This window comes from Podarcis melisellensis, assembly GCF_964234715.1.
Source record: "Podarcis melisellensis genome assembly, chromosome: 9".
NCBI classification, from domain to species: Eukaryota; Metazoa; Chordata; class Lepidosauria; order Squamata; family Lacertidae; genus Podarcis; species Podarcis melisellensis.
The window spans coordinates 30,703,710-30,717,574 of NC_138541.1; the positions used below are offsets into that span (position 1 = coordinate 30,703,710).

General features: G+C 40.2%; 1 protein-coding gene across 1 annotated transcript; it reads left to right on the forward strand.

Moving 5' to 3' along the window:
- Window positions 1-682: 682 nt before the first annotated feature.
- On the forward strand, window positions 683-11,632 carry SLC25A31 (solute carrier family 25 member 31). Its single transcript, XM_081926456.1, has 6 exons — window positions 683-1,025; window positions 4,618-4,745; window positions 8,078-8,195; window positions 8,606-8,760; window positions 9,810-9,935; window positions 11,262-11,632. The coding sequence occupies exons 1-6, from the start codon at window positions 809-811 to the stop codon at window positions 11,460-11,462; spliced, it is 945 nt and encodes a 314-aa protein (XP_081782582.1). The 5' UTR covers window positions 683-808; the 3' UTR covers window positions 11,463-11,632.
- Window positions 11,633-13,865: the final 2,233 nt, after the last annotated feature.

The following is a 13,865-nucleotide window of genomic DNA, read 5'->3' on the forward strand; positions in this document are numbered from 1 at the left end:
ATGCACACGAAAGCTCATACCAAGAACTAACTTAGTTGGTCTTTAAGGTGCTACTGGAAGGAATTTTTTTTGTTTAGGTAATCTTAACAGCTTTGTGGGTTGCTTGGTCATAATTCTCCAAAATAATAAAAATAAGGACACTGTGGCCTCTTAACTTTCGTACCACTAAATTTTGGATGCAAAATTGTTGTTGCATAACTCCAGAACCCACAACACTGCTGAAAGCCTCTTCTAAGAAATGCAACAAGAAATGCTGAATTAAGTGGGGATTGATTGAGTTAGGCCCTAGAGTTACGGTGCTGCTGCCTTTGAAAGCCAGTCTGAAATATTTTAGTCCTAAAATGCATTCCACGAGGCCTTGTGGGATATCTTGCCAGCCTAACTTTTGTTTTTTGCTCGGCAGCCAGAGCTTGAACACCTGTTAACCTTTGGTTGGAGAAACTGCGTTCGGAGGAGCCCATCATTGTGATTTGGGCAATGTCCCTTTTCCAGTGCTTGCTTTGCTGGTTTCTAGGCCCTTTCTAGCAGAGGTTCCTATTCCTTGCTCATAATGCTAGGCCCTTGCTAACCTCCATCTCCAGGAGGCCCAGAATCTTCTTGGAGAAGGGATGCCCAGGAAGAGAGGCTCTCGTGATTGGGCGCTGCCGGGTCATGTGGCTTGAGAATGCATGCTTCTGATCCGGTTGGGGGAGGGGAGCTCCATTGGCTCTTCCTGAGCAGTGGCAGTTAGAAGTGTTGCCTGGTGCTGGGGGATGCCACTTGGGGCTTCCATTTCCACCCAAACCCCTGTGCCCACCCAGTCGACAACATGCTGGCCGCAGAGGGGCAGCAGTTTTTCGACCCTGTCTCTTTCGGGAAAGACCTCATGATAGGCGGGGTGGCGGCAGCTATTTCCAAGACGGCAGTAGCGCCCATTGAGCGCGTGAAACTGCTGCTGCAGGTCCAGGCCTCGTCCAAGCAGATCCGGGCTGACCAGCAGTACAAAGGCATGGTGGACTGTTTTGTGCGCATCCCTCGGGAGCAAGGTACGTCTTCCCCAAAGAATAGGCCCTCCTCGAAGGGTTGGTGGGGTGTGAGAGCCACAAACGTTTGCCCCTTGTTTAAATCGTGCCTCAACTGTGAACAAAATAAGTGGCAATTCTGTTGTGCCAACCCCCACACCAGCTGCAATAAGAGGCTAATAATTCTGGCCTACCTTTTTGAGGTGGTTGTAAAAGATAGTGGGGAAATGTGCTATTAAGTTCTCTGAATACCTAGCACAAAACAAATACTTATTACTAATACTCTGAATAGTTTGTGTGTGTGTGTGTGTGTTTTCTCCAAGGCAATATTCCAGCTTTTACATTTTTCCAATCTTTCCTTAATGGCTGTGTGCTTCCAATGAGGCCTAACTTCCATATTCCTATATTGTTTTCATTCCGACCAAACAGTTGCACACTCCAGAGTACATAGTGCATAATATCCTTTTTACGTCCTTCCCCCCCCCCATTGTACAACTCCCATCCCCTTCCTGGCTGCTTCCACCACACCAGGTTCCCCTAATTCATACTGACCTGTCTACACATGCAAAATTAATACAACATGCTCACATTTCAGCTAACAGGGAATATATTCACCCAGCAAGCAAGGATTTATTCTGTAATATATACTCCTACTTCTCTAAGCAACAGAAATACAAGACTCCCACTGCACCACACATGCAGCCTGATCCTAGATACGTCTGCTTGGAGCTAAGCTCCACCAAGTTCAGTGGGACTTACTCCCAGGCCATTGCGTAGGATAGAAACTTAATTTTACTTCCTGGAATAATAGCTGAAGATCTCATAGCTGGTTATCTTTCTCCAAATAATTATTATAACATTGTACACTGACCTGTGCCATGTATGTTTGTGCAGCTACTCTATTTATGGTGAATTCTAAGGGTGTTTTGTACGAATGTTCATACTTTTAAATTAGAATTGTCAGTGTAAGCAGTTCTTTGTGTTTATGGATCCCCACTACAGTGCTGATTTGATTAGGAAAGTAGCAAATCTAAAACTACAAATCCACTAAACAAATCCACTAGTTCCAAGTACCTCCATATACCTTTAATTCAATAGGCATCGGATCTGTTTCCTTGCTGTGTGTATATAGTGTTAATGTGCACTAAATCTGTAGTTTAGCATGCCTTCAGTGTCTGTTTTACCAGCAAAATATTTAGCCTGGCTTATTTGGAGCCCACATCATGAAACAAAGATTCTGAACATTTTAGTTGCAGTTCTAAACCACTTTTATTAAGAAATGTTTTACTGAACTCCGCAGGACATACCAGACCAACCTGTGTAGAACTAGACTGCTAGTGTTTGGGTAGTAAGGTGAAATAGGACAATACAAATGTGTTATCCCTAAATGTGAAGTGAGCTTTTGGACCTAGTAAAGGAATATGTATCTTGAAGATATTTCAAAACAATTGGCAGTTCTTACCATGGCTTGATGACTCTCAAACTGTGATACCTTTGTGCATTTAACTTGAAACATTTGGTTCCCGTTTTAGAGTTATTTTACATGATAGAAGATGTTCTTCTGACAATGAATGCCTTCACTGTCTTCGTTTAAACACTGCAGATTGAAGGTTGTCATATTAAATGTTGGGTGCAAGCTAAAATTTGTTCTATAAGTTGAATGAAATATGGATTAACAACAGCTCAGACTTTTATTTTCCATGTCATTCAGTTACATAACTTTAATAAAATATGAACACAAAAATGAACATAATTATCTACTATTCTTCATCAAATGTTGAAAGTATGCCCTTCATTTATGGTCTGCCAAGCTACTGAATAAAATGCCCTGCTTGCTCTTATTGGCAAAAACATTAGTTTTAACTTTTTTCATAACTATCTTTTGCACTCCTGTCTTGACAGGAAGCAATACTTTCCTTATCACTTTAAATTTAAATACTTGCGTCCTGCAGTGTAAGCCCTCTCCTTAGAAACTTGTACTGAACTGTAGTGGTCACAACAGTAAAGATCTTTCATCGTACTGAATGTTTGCAGAGCCTTGTTTTCCATCAGAATATATAGAGTGCCCGTTACTGATTGCCATTATTTACCTTGGTGCCTGCAGATGCAACACTTTTCCATCCTTTGACTACTTTTTGTCTTGAACAGATCTTACTTGCATGTTAAACTCATTTTCCACTGATCTAAACTCATCCTGTAAAATTGCCCTCTTTGACCTAACCAAGATTCTCAGATCTTTCCAATAATTCTTCCTCCCTCCTTCTTCCTTCCAGTTAACTGGTGCCCACAAGCTTTCGTATTGTTTGGCTTCGTGCTCCTTTTCAGCTCTCTTTACATTCCTGCAGTGAGACCTTGGCTTCTGGGGTCCTCAACATTTCCATTTGACCCTTTGTTCGGCTTTTCCTGTTCTCAAATGCTGCTCTTTATATGTGGTATTTCCTCTTGAAACACATATGTAGTTTAATCCAGGTCTGCCTATCTCCCTTTCTTTTGCCTCTTCAGATCGTCCTCAAAGCCTGGTTTTGCCTTCACTTTCCCCAGCTCTCAGCAAAACTCTTCCTCCAAAATAATTCCTTTTGTTGATCTAGTTTCACTTATTAAGGCACTAACACACTGCATCACCTGAGTCTTAGTAAGGTCACCTGAGCCTGAACAGCACAGTGGTCAGAATGTCTAAAATAATTATCGTTTGGCTAATTCTGGTTATTTAAAATTTATGCATGTATTCCTCCAATGTACTGTACTGCAAAACCAAGTCCACCACTCCTTATTAAAATAGGTTTTGCACCCCCTCTGGTGGTGAAAACATAGCCTAAAAAAACAGCTGTACAGTACAGTACTGTCTTACTAAGACTAGGTTGTATATTTGATGGCAATCAAACACACAGATTTAGCATGCTTTACCATCACGTGGGTGGCGCTGTGGGTTAAACCACAGAGCCTAGGACTTGCCGATCAGAATGTTGGCGGTTCAAATCCCCGCAACCGAGCTCCCATTGCTCGGTCCCAGCTCCTGCCAACCTAGCAGTTCGAAAGCATGTCAAAGTGCAAGTAGATAAATAGGTACCGCTCCGGCGGGAAGGTAATCAGCGTTTCTGTTCGCTGCTCTCGTTCAGCAGAAGTGGCTTAGTCATGCTGGCCCGGAAGCTCTACGCCGACTCCCTCGGCCAATAAAGCGAGATGAGCGCCGCAACCCCAGAGTCGGCCACGACTGGACCTAATGGTCAGGGGTCCCTTTACCTTTTCCTTTACCTTACCATCACAGTGTGCTTTCTATTTCCTGCTGTTTATTTGCTAACTCTGGTTCTTTAAAGGATTAATAGCATCCAGCTTGCTGCTATCAATCTGAGCTTCCGTTTTTTCCAGAGTTTGCATCTCTGTCTGCTTTTTAAAAAATCAGTACTGAGACAGTGGTACCTAATTATAGGGGAGCTAGATTTGAGGTGAAAGAATTGGATGATATTGCACATTGAACTCTTTATGGATTCACTTATTCCACAAGTACCATTTCTAGCATATGAATAGGTCCAAGTTCAGTACACATGAACATGTAGTTATGCAACAGAAACAATTTAAGATCATGTCAACTGTACATTTTTTAATCTTCTGTCTGTAGGATTTGCCAGCTTCTGGCGTGGCAATCTTGCCAATGTTATCCGGTACTTCCCAACTCAAGCCCTAAACTTTGCTTTTAAGGACAAATACAAGCAGATTTTCATGGCTGGAGTGGATAAAGATAAACAGGTAAATGTGGTCTAACATTTTGTTTATTGCTGATGTGTCCAAAACCATTTCGCTTGGTCCAAACATGAAGAAATTGGGATATCCTTTTGAATTATTAATAGTATACAGTACATTTCAATAGGTGGTGTATAAAAGAGGCACTGGGATTTGTATTTAAGAAAAAAAGCCAATGAATATGAGTAATTGTGTGAGCAATATTAATGCCCATCATATGTGACAAGTGGGACTTGCAATAAAATGTTCAGGGTTACTGCCCACTCTTTTCCAGGATACTTCATTCCTGCTGTCCTCCCTACAAGTAGGCCAGTGCCCCAAAATTACTGTGCATGCTCAGTTCTCATTGGGATATTTTGGGGCTACATCTTAAGAGTTTTAATGTGATTTTTGTTTTTGTACTTCTGCAAACCTTGGAGGTCACTGAAGCCTGCTGATACCTCCTCTTGATTGTGAATGGTGCTATTTGAGCAATGCAAGTCTGTACTCTGAAGAATGAGCTTATTAGTGTAGGATGTTTCTACTTGAAGCTCAGTATCATGCTATTTACAAAGACATTCTTTATCTGAATTAGGCCTTAAAAAAAAGTCCAGCTGGTACTTTAAGCCAAAATGAAAAAAGCAATTGCTCTTAGTAAGTGGAGCAAGCAATCCTCTCACTGATTCCTGGAGCTCTCCAAACCTGTTCGACTTGACCAGTTGCATGGTATGTAGAGGCGTAAATCAGCAGTTTGGAAATGGTTTTCTGTTAATAGCACTGATGGTACTGACTGTTCCCCAGCTCTGCTTTTTTGATCTGTAAAGGTAGATGCATGTATTTTCAAAGGACACCATCAGAGTGCAGAGCTGCCTCCTTCGAAAGGAATACTGAAAAGGCAGTCTTTAAGGGCAGGTTTACACGTCACTGTTGTTCATCACTCTGTGACTGCAGCATAACATGAAAATTTGTGCATGTGAAAGTGAAATTGCAAATCAAGCTCTATAAGTATATATTTTTTTAAAAAAGAAAAATCAGTGGAGACAGTTCACACATTCAGCAACAGGACTAGTTTAGATATTTGTTTGGGCTGCTGTCCCGTCCCCCCAAAAAAACCCCACTCATGCACAGTAATGTGTGAGGCCGTAATTTCAACATCAAAGTAAAGTGTGAGGTGACATTCTACTTTACACAGAATTTTTAGGCACTGTTGCAGCTGCGGAAATTACCGCTGTCTGTTTCTGATTCATATCGTTCCCATGTGCATGGGAGTATTTCTTATGGAGCAAAATAAATGTGTGAATTGATCCCAAGTGATGGGGATTTTGTGAATCAGCTTCAAGAGGGGACCCAACCCTACTTGATCCGCTTCCTTGGCTATGCCTCCCCAGTTGCGATAGATACTATAAACTGAGGTTTGGTAGGAACCTGAAGGTTTGCGACTTGGAGAGGCGATCCAGGAGTGCTCTGCTGGGAGTCACGTAGGATCAAGGGGGGTTCATACAGGCATGCTAAGGGCACCCTCCATTTGATGTGGAGAGCGGTCATTGTGAATCAGCCCTAACGTTCCACAGTTTGAGAAGGGGGATTGAACAACATACAATCACCTCAGCAACACAAAAAGGCTGTTATAGGCCATATAATATACTATACAGTGGTACCTTGGGTTACATACGCTTCAGGTTACACACGCTTCAGGTTACAGACTCCGCTAACCCAGAAATAGTGCTTCAGGTTAAGAACTTTGCTTCAGGATGAGAACAGAAATTGTGCTCCAGCGGCACGGCAGCAGCAGGAGGCCCCATTGGCTAAAGTGATGCTTCAGGTTAAGAACAGTTTCAGGTTAAGTACGGACCTCCAGAACGAATTAAGTACTTAAGCCGAGGTACCACTGTATATGTATTTTGGGGACATGTTTTATTGCTATGTAATCTTTGTTTGATACTGTCATGGGATTTTTAAGGGACTTTTTTCTAACAAGCTGGTTCATTTTCTTTCCTCTCAGTGCCTTCTGCATTGCCAGAAACTTACTGTCTAAAGCACCTGGTACTATTTCATGCTTAATGACAATTTACAAATACTCTGCATTTGGATTTAATACCTTGCATTGCATGCTCATTTTCTGTAAGCCATTTCAGTTTTAAAGCTCTTGCTCTGAAAGAACATGAAATACATCTTGACAAACTTTGTGATATACCGGTAAATGCTCCAAAGGGTAAAAGTCCTTTTGATTTTTTATATTATCATACTGTTATATTTTCAAATAAATAATTTCAACAATGTGTGTCTTGAATATTGAAGTTCCCGTCTAGCTTAAGTTAGTTGTGTGTATTAACTCCCATTGAAACTGTAAAGTTGTAAATGCCAGTACCAAAAGATTCTGGGTCATATTTAACTAAGTTAAGGGTAGACCCGTTTAAATTAGGCCCATTAATTTTAATAGGTCTACTCTGATAAAACTCAGTTGACTACCACTCAACCTTCCCTCAAAATGTAAAGAAACCAAAAAAAATCTTCTACTTCAAAACACAGCCTTAACCTAGTTATTCTAAAATAACTTGTGGCACCATAAATACTAAATAAATACTAAATACATAAATTATGGCAGAAGCCTTTATGGACCACAGTCTACTTCATCAGATGAATGAAGTGTTATCCTGAGTTACGTATGTGTGTATAAATAGATACACACACACATGGGGAAGGGGAGAAGGTAAACAATGTGGTCACAGGTAAATGAAATGCAGTAAGTACAATGACAGTGATAATTGCATAATTTAATTTGGTCATTCATACAACAGTTGAGGGTAACACAGACATCCTGGCGTTGGCAAACCAATTATCACAAGTGTAATAATTAAAGAGCAACTACTTTGTCCTGCTTCAAACTACAGGTTTGAGACTACACTGAACCTCCTGATGAATTATAATTCACTGGTTTCATCTTTCTGCCTCCCTTTGAAGTTCCTTTGTTACTCAATTTTCATGGCACAATTTGTGTTGGGATGGATTTTGTGAAAGAGCCTCAGGTTGTCTAAAATTTGTTTTACACACAAGCCAAGTTTCACCACCAAGTCTTGAGTTTGGTGCGCCCTTTGCAATGCAAGTTGTGGATTTTCTCATGGGAATTTGCAAGAGGAAACTCCATCTTGAATTCCCTCAACTAAAATGTTGCCGTCAAATCTAAGTTCCATAGGACACTGTTGATTTGCTTATATTCAAGCATCACCTTGGGAATGTAAAAAATACAGTAATTTCAGGCTTGTGTCATCGCACCATTGCTTCAGGTATTTGTAAAATAATAAAAAAAATGAGGATTGTTACAAACCCTGTTTTTGAACTCAGCAGTTTTTCATTTTCAGTTCGGGAGGTGGTTTGTTTCAAATCTGGCTTCTGGTGGAGCAGCTGGAGCAACTTCATTGTGTGTGGTATATCCATTAGACTTTGCACGGACCCGGTTAGGTGCTGACATTGGAAAAGGTAAGAGCTTCATCTTCATATTTTAAGGGTTGTGCGCTGAGACTGGCAGTTTGTGTTTCTGCCTTCTTTGTGGTGGTGCCACAGTTTATGGAGCTCCCTTCCTAGAAATATGCATTTGTTCCCTCCATTACCATCATTTTGATGTAACCGGGGTGGGGGGGTTCAACCCAACTGTTTAGTATGTGATGGGTAGTAAGTTTTCAGCAGCTGAAAATTGTTGTATTTATTTTGAAAAATGTTTTTCATGATATTTTACCTGTTGTATGGCTCCTTATATGGCTCCCTGGGCTCCTTTGGGAAGAAGGACCGGATAAAAAAATGAATTAATAGTAATAGTTCCCCTGTTCATTGTGGGGAATACTTAGAGCTAAAGTGCTCCCCTAGTTTTGTTATTTCTTCTTTCATTTTAGGTATGGAAGAGCGACAGTTCAAAGGCCTTGCTGACTGTATTGGTAAAATTGCAAAAAAAGATGGCATTACCGGCCTTTATCAAGGATTTGGTGTTTCAGTACAGGGGATCATTGTATATCGGGCATCCTATTTTGGATGTTATGACACCATAAAAGTAAGTTTTCTGATCAAACTCACCCTTTCCCATTTAAAAAAAAAAGGATTATTTGCCACCTTTATCATGGATGCATTTTACAGTATTTATCCTATCAGCTAAGATATTATTAATCCTATTGCAGAAACAGAGAGCTAAGATAAAAGACATGCCCAGTTTGGTTTGTATTCCTTTAGTTTGTTATTATTTTATAAATTTAATAAATCTACTACATGATCCAGAGGAGCTCTGTGGTTACCTAATGATTGATGATAACACTTGTTTTAAAGCTAATTATTTCTGCACATTTATTCGTCCCAATTTGCTAATTGGTTCCTGAAGCCCAAAGGTCTGATGCAATATGATGCTCCTTTGCTCACAATGGCTGCCCTGTTGATTTAAAATGAGAAAGCAAGTTGACTGTTAAATTGGGCAGCGCTTACGATCAAGATCTCAGTGTATTCATTGGACATGAGGATGCTCATATGTGTAGATAAAACATTTATACTATTTAGTTAATTAATGTGCCTCACAGATGAATCCTGTGCATTTTTATTTAGAAGTAAATCTCTTGTGATTTCCTGCTACAGAAATGGCTTTTAAGCTCTAAGGGATGCTAACCAGGCTCCTGGACAGTCTCGTTCGGACTGCGAGAGATCTTGCAGGAGCCTCCCAGAGTCCACTTGAGACTTTCCCAAAGCCCAGTAAGCAAGCCTGAGAGCCTAAAAGCTATGTCTTGTGTGTCTTTAATTTGTGTGATATCAGCTGGCCAGCTGCGAAGCGTGTAAAGCTGCAATCACACAAGTTAAATGTGCTTAAGTTGCAATCTTAATATATGTTATTTGCCCCCTCCCCCAAAAAAATCATTTGGCTTGTTTGCCATGTGTAAAGCGTAAAACAAAAGGAGAAAATAATATGTTTCCAACTACACTGTCCATGTAAAATAATCCATTCAAAATACAATGCACTTAGGAAATTCTGAAGCAATATAATGATTTGACAGCATCTGTTTTTCCATTTAGATTCTCAAGATACACCAGTGAATTCTTATTTCTCTTTTCTCTTCTTAGGGAATGTTGCCAAATCCAAAAGAAACACCATTTGTCGTATCTTTTGCAATAGCTCAAGCTGTGACTGTATTTTCTGGCATACTGTCATACCCCTTTGACACTGTCAGAAGACGCATGATGATGCAGGTAAACAACATATACTTGCTGGTGTCTAAGCACGGGAGGCCTATCTAGAAGGGTAGAGTCCTGGGGGGAATTCTAGGAGGGAAAATATTTAAAAATTTCAAAGCTACACACTTCTCCTGTCCCCCACTGACATCCTTCAATTTGCATTTGCAGAGGCTCCTGCAGCTATTTTTATCAATCAGCTAATTGCACAACATAGCATATCACATATAACAAGTGCTATCACCAGGTCCCTCTCAGGTGTGTGGGGGAGCATTTCCCTGGGTATTTGGACCCTACATTCTGACCCTACATTTTGACCACATATTTGTGTGGTTGCCCAGCTGGCTAATCAGAAACATGTATTTGCCTGTTGATGTGCTGAGCAAACCAGGTGATTTTTCTTTTTCATGATTTAATTTCAAAGCAGCAGTGTGTGTCTCTGTGTTAAGAGAAATACATTTATTTTTATTCCTTTCCTGTTGCTGGTAAGGGGGCAGTAACCATCCTGTTGTCGCCCTGTGGTGCAAAGAACGCAAGCTCTGTCGTGTGCTTTCTTGAAGGTCTGCTGTGTATTTCAGCAATATGGGTCTGCCTGACAGCTGTTTTATTTGCAAAAAGAGAAACAACTTATGTAATTTTATGTAATCTTCCTTCTGGATTTTTTTTCAACATTAGAGACTTTTGAAAAGGAAGTACAGTATGCCAATTTGAAAGCAAGAGAAATTATTTTTTTATATCTTACAGATTTATATGGAATACTATTTGACTATCTCAATATAAATATCTATCTTAAAAAATAGATTAAGAAAATTCTCCGGTGTAAATATTTTGATGCAAACACATTTTTTAAAATATCTGTCAAAAAACCATACTACCAACTTTGGGGAAATCTAAACACTTCTAGATTGGTACTTGTCAATGTTGGTGATGGGGGTGGAGAACCATGTGAAGTTCAGCGAAAAGGCAGTGAAGAACAATGTTCCAAAAATATGCTTCAGACATTATCCAAGAATCAGCATGCTTCAAAACACCCTGAGGAATGACATGACCTTGTTTAACTCTGAAGCTTAAAAGAAACATCACAAGAAGATCACAGACTTGCTAAATTTAGCTGCAGAGAACTACATCAGGGAAACATTTACTCATTAAGGTTCTTATATTGAAACAGAGATAAAATTAGTGAGAGGTGTTTCTAGACTTATAATTACAAAAATGCCTAATACTATATATCAGACCTTAGACTGAAAATTATAAAAATACCAAATGCCAGATTAGTCCCTCGCCACATAGTAAGCATGTACATTTTCCAATCATCTGTCTTTGTTTAAAATTATTTTAACACAGAGTGGAGAGGCTGAACGTCAGTACAAAGGAACAATTGACTGCTTTTTCAAGATATACAACCAGGAAGGATTAAATGCCTTTTTTCGGGGAGCCTTTTCAAATGTACTTCGTGGGACAGGCGGTGCCTTGGTGTTGGTCCTATATGACAAAATTAAGGAGTTTCTTAATATTGATCCATCAATAGGCCGATCATCTGACTAAAGTCACTGATAATAGTCACCTATCCCCACTGTTAAAAATGTCATTCATTATTATATGATGAGTACTGTAAGAACAATCAAAAGTTTTGCATGGGTCTGCTAATCATTTACCCTAATGATTTGAAGGCAGCTAAAGCGTGATTTGTTTCCTTTCATAAAGAGTTGCATTTACTTGTTTTTGTGTGTGTGCATTGCTTTCAAATGCCGGGCTTTCATTTTTTCACTTGTATTTGTTGTGTCACTCATTTTCACTACCAAGTCAAAACCAAGGTTGCTGCTATTTTCATCTAACAATTGGGCAACTTATAGTGACAAAACCCTGTTGAGTTCATGAATGAGCTGAGGTTGGAACCCAGATTTCCATGAGGCAAGGTCAGCACCAGTCACTAGAGAGCGTTGGGGAACATGCAGCCCTCCAGATGTCCAAATTTTCTTCAGCCCAAACCAGCATGGCCAATGATCAGAGATAATAGGAGTTGTAGTCCCACAACATCTGGAGGGCCACAGATTCCCTATCCATGCACCAGATTTTAGATTTTTTTAAATTAGTGCAGTCAGAAATGAGGTGCTTTTCACACATCCGTCTGTTTTTATGAGGCAGTTTAATATCCACAGCCATCAAGGTAGCAGAGCTCTTGCAAAAGTTGTAATTTTCAAATCTTTAACTCCACACTAATCCCTTCCAAGTTAATAGAATTGCTCTGGTGTAAATTACAGATATGTGGAGGAAAGCAAATGGCTATGAATAGATGTAGCTTATGGTACTTACTAGACAGCTTGCTTGCATACGTATTTATAGCACTTCTATCCGGCCTTTTGCCAAATAGCCTTAAGGCGGCTAACAAAGTGAAGTAGTAAAATGCAATAAACATAACAACAAGAGATAGCTAACTAAAACAGTAGATAAAACAATAGAGTGGGTAATTAGAAACTCAGATAAAGACAACATAAACAGAAGTGAGAAGAAACTATGAGTCATTAATGGCACAAAGAACATGACAAACTTCATCTGACACTTAAAAGATTACAAAGAAGGTGCCAGGAAGATATGCCTGAGAAGGCAGTTGCCCTTCTCTCCAGTAGCCACATGCCTACTGTGGTTGGGCCCCCAAAAGAAGGGCGTGAGAAAAAGATCTGTCTGGTTCATATGGAAGAAGACCGTCCTTTAGATATCCCTGCCATGGAGTATAAAGAGCAAAAACAGCACTTTGAATTGAGCCCATAAAGAAGCAAAATGGGAGCCAGTGAAAAATCTATTCATACTGAAGTGATGTATCCTTAGCGGTTAGCTTCAGTAAATAGTCTAGAGATGGCATTCTGCACCAGTTGAAGCTTCCATGGTGCTTTTCAGAAGCAGCTTTACAAGTGGTGCGTTACAGTTTTGTAACCTGGGTGTTACCAGTCTGAGAAGGACAGGCCAGAGAATACCTTAGAGAACATCCCTTGAAGAATTTGAGAAAGAGTTGAAAGCTACTATCATTTAGTCACGCCCAAGAAAACGACATTGATTTGCCCAGCTTGATATGTAACCCTGACAGACCTTGGGGATCTACAAAACAACATTTGACCATTAAGTCAATGTGAAATCGAGGCTGGTTGGGTTCCCACTCCTTCACCAAATCAAATGTAAAAAAGCACTCAGGGTTGCCAGCTGAATGGCTGACTTCCACCACCTTGAAATAGAAAATTAAGGAAGAAAAAAATATCTGCTTCTCATTCAACAGATGGTGGGAGTGTGTTAATTCTTATACTAGTAGCCAACAAGCTTGCAGGAGAATCCTTTCCCCTGGTGTATTCCTTTCACGCTTGCAGAATAAACCTGCGGCGATAACAGATGCTCAGTTGGCAGCACCCTGAAAGCGTGTTTCAGAGAGGACAAAACTACAGTCGTTTCAGTATGCCACGTTTCCATATGCCTACTTTCAGAGGAAGCCCAAAAGAGGTCTTGGAAGATGGGGTTTAGGTGATGGCACTCTTGTTCCTCCTGGAAATAATGGGTCATTTCCTGTTCCATCGTTTAGAAAGCCACAAGGTTCTTTGACATGAGAGGTGGTAGATCTGCAGAAGAATCTAGCAGAGCAGAGGTTCTCAAAGTTTCTACCCTCCAGGACACACTTGAGAGGCGTGGAAATTGCTGGAACCCACTAAGTCATGAAATGGCAAGGAAAAAGGGTGGAACCAAAACGTGTTGGGTAGAGGAGTAGTTTGGCATAAGCAGCAGTTATGAACATCAAATTCTGTTGATAATTAATCCCTCTTTGTAAATTGCTAATTTTGGCAAAGTTTCATAACTAATTTTTCCTCAGGCCAAGAATGGGCCTTAGCCCTGATTGTAGTGTGACATGCTCATTTTAGGGACACCTTACTCATCTAATGTCTCTATCTGGACAGAGTTTTTTATTCT

What these genes read in the sequence shown, in the direction of transcription:
- SLC25A31 (XM_081926456.1), top strand. Translation starts at nt 809, where the DNA reads ATGCTGGCCGCAGAGGGGCAGCAGTTTTTCGACCCTGTCTCTTTCGGG. An exon ending in GATGTTATGACACCATAAAA is followed by an intron (nt 8,761 to 9,809) that starts GTAAGTTTTCTG and finishes TTCTCTTCTTAG; the next exon opens with GGAATGTTGCCAAATCCAAA. An exon ending in GAAGACGCATGATGATGCAG is followed by an intron (nt 9,936 to 11,261) that starts GTAAACAACATA and finishes ATTTTAACACAG; the next exon opens with AGTGGAGAGGCTGAACGTCA.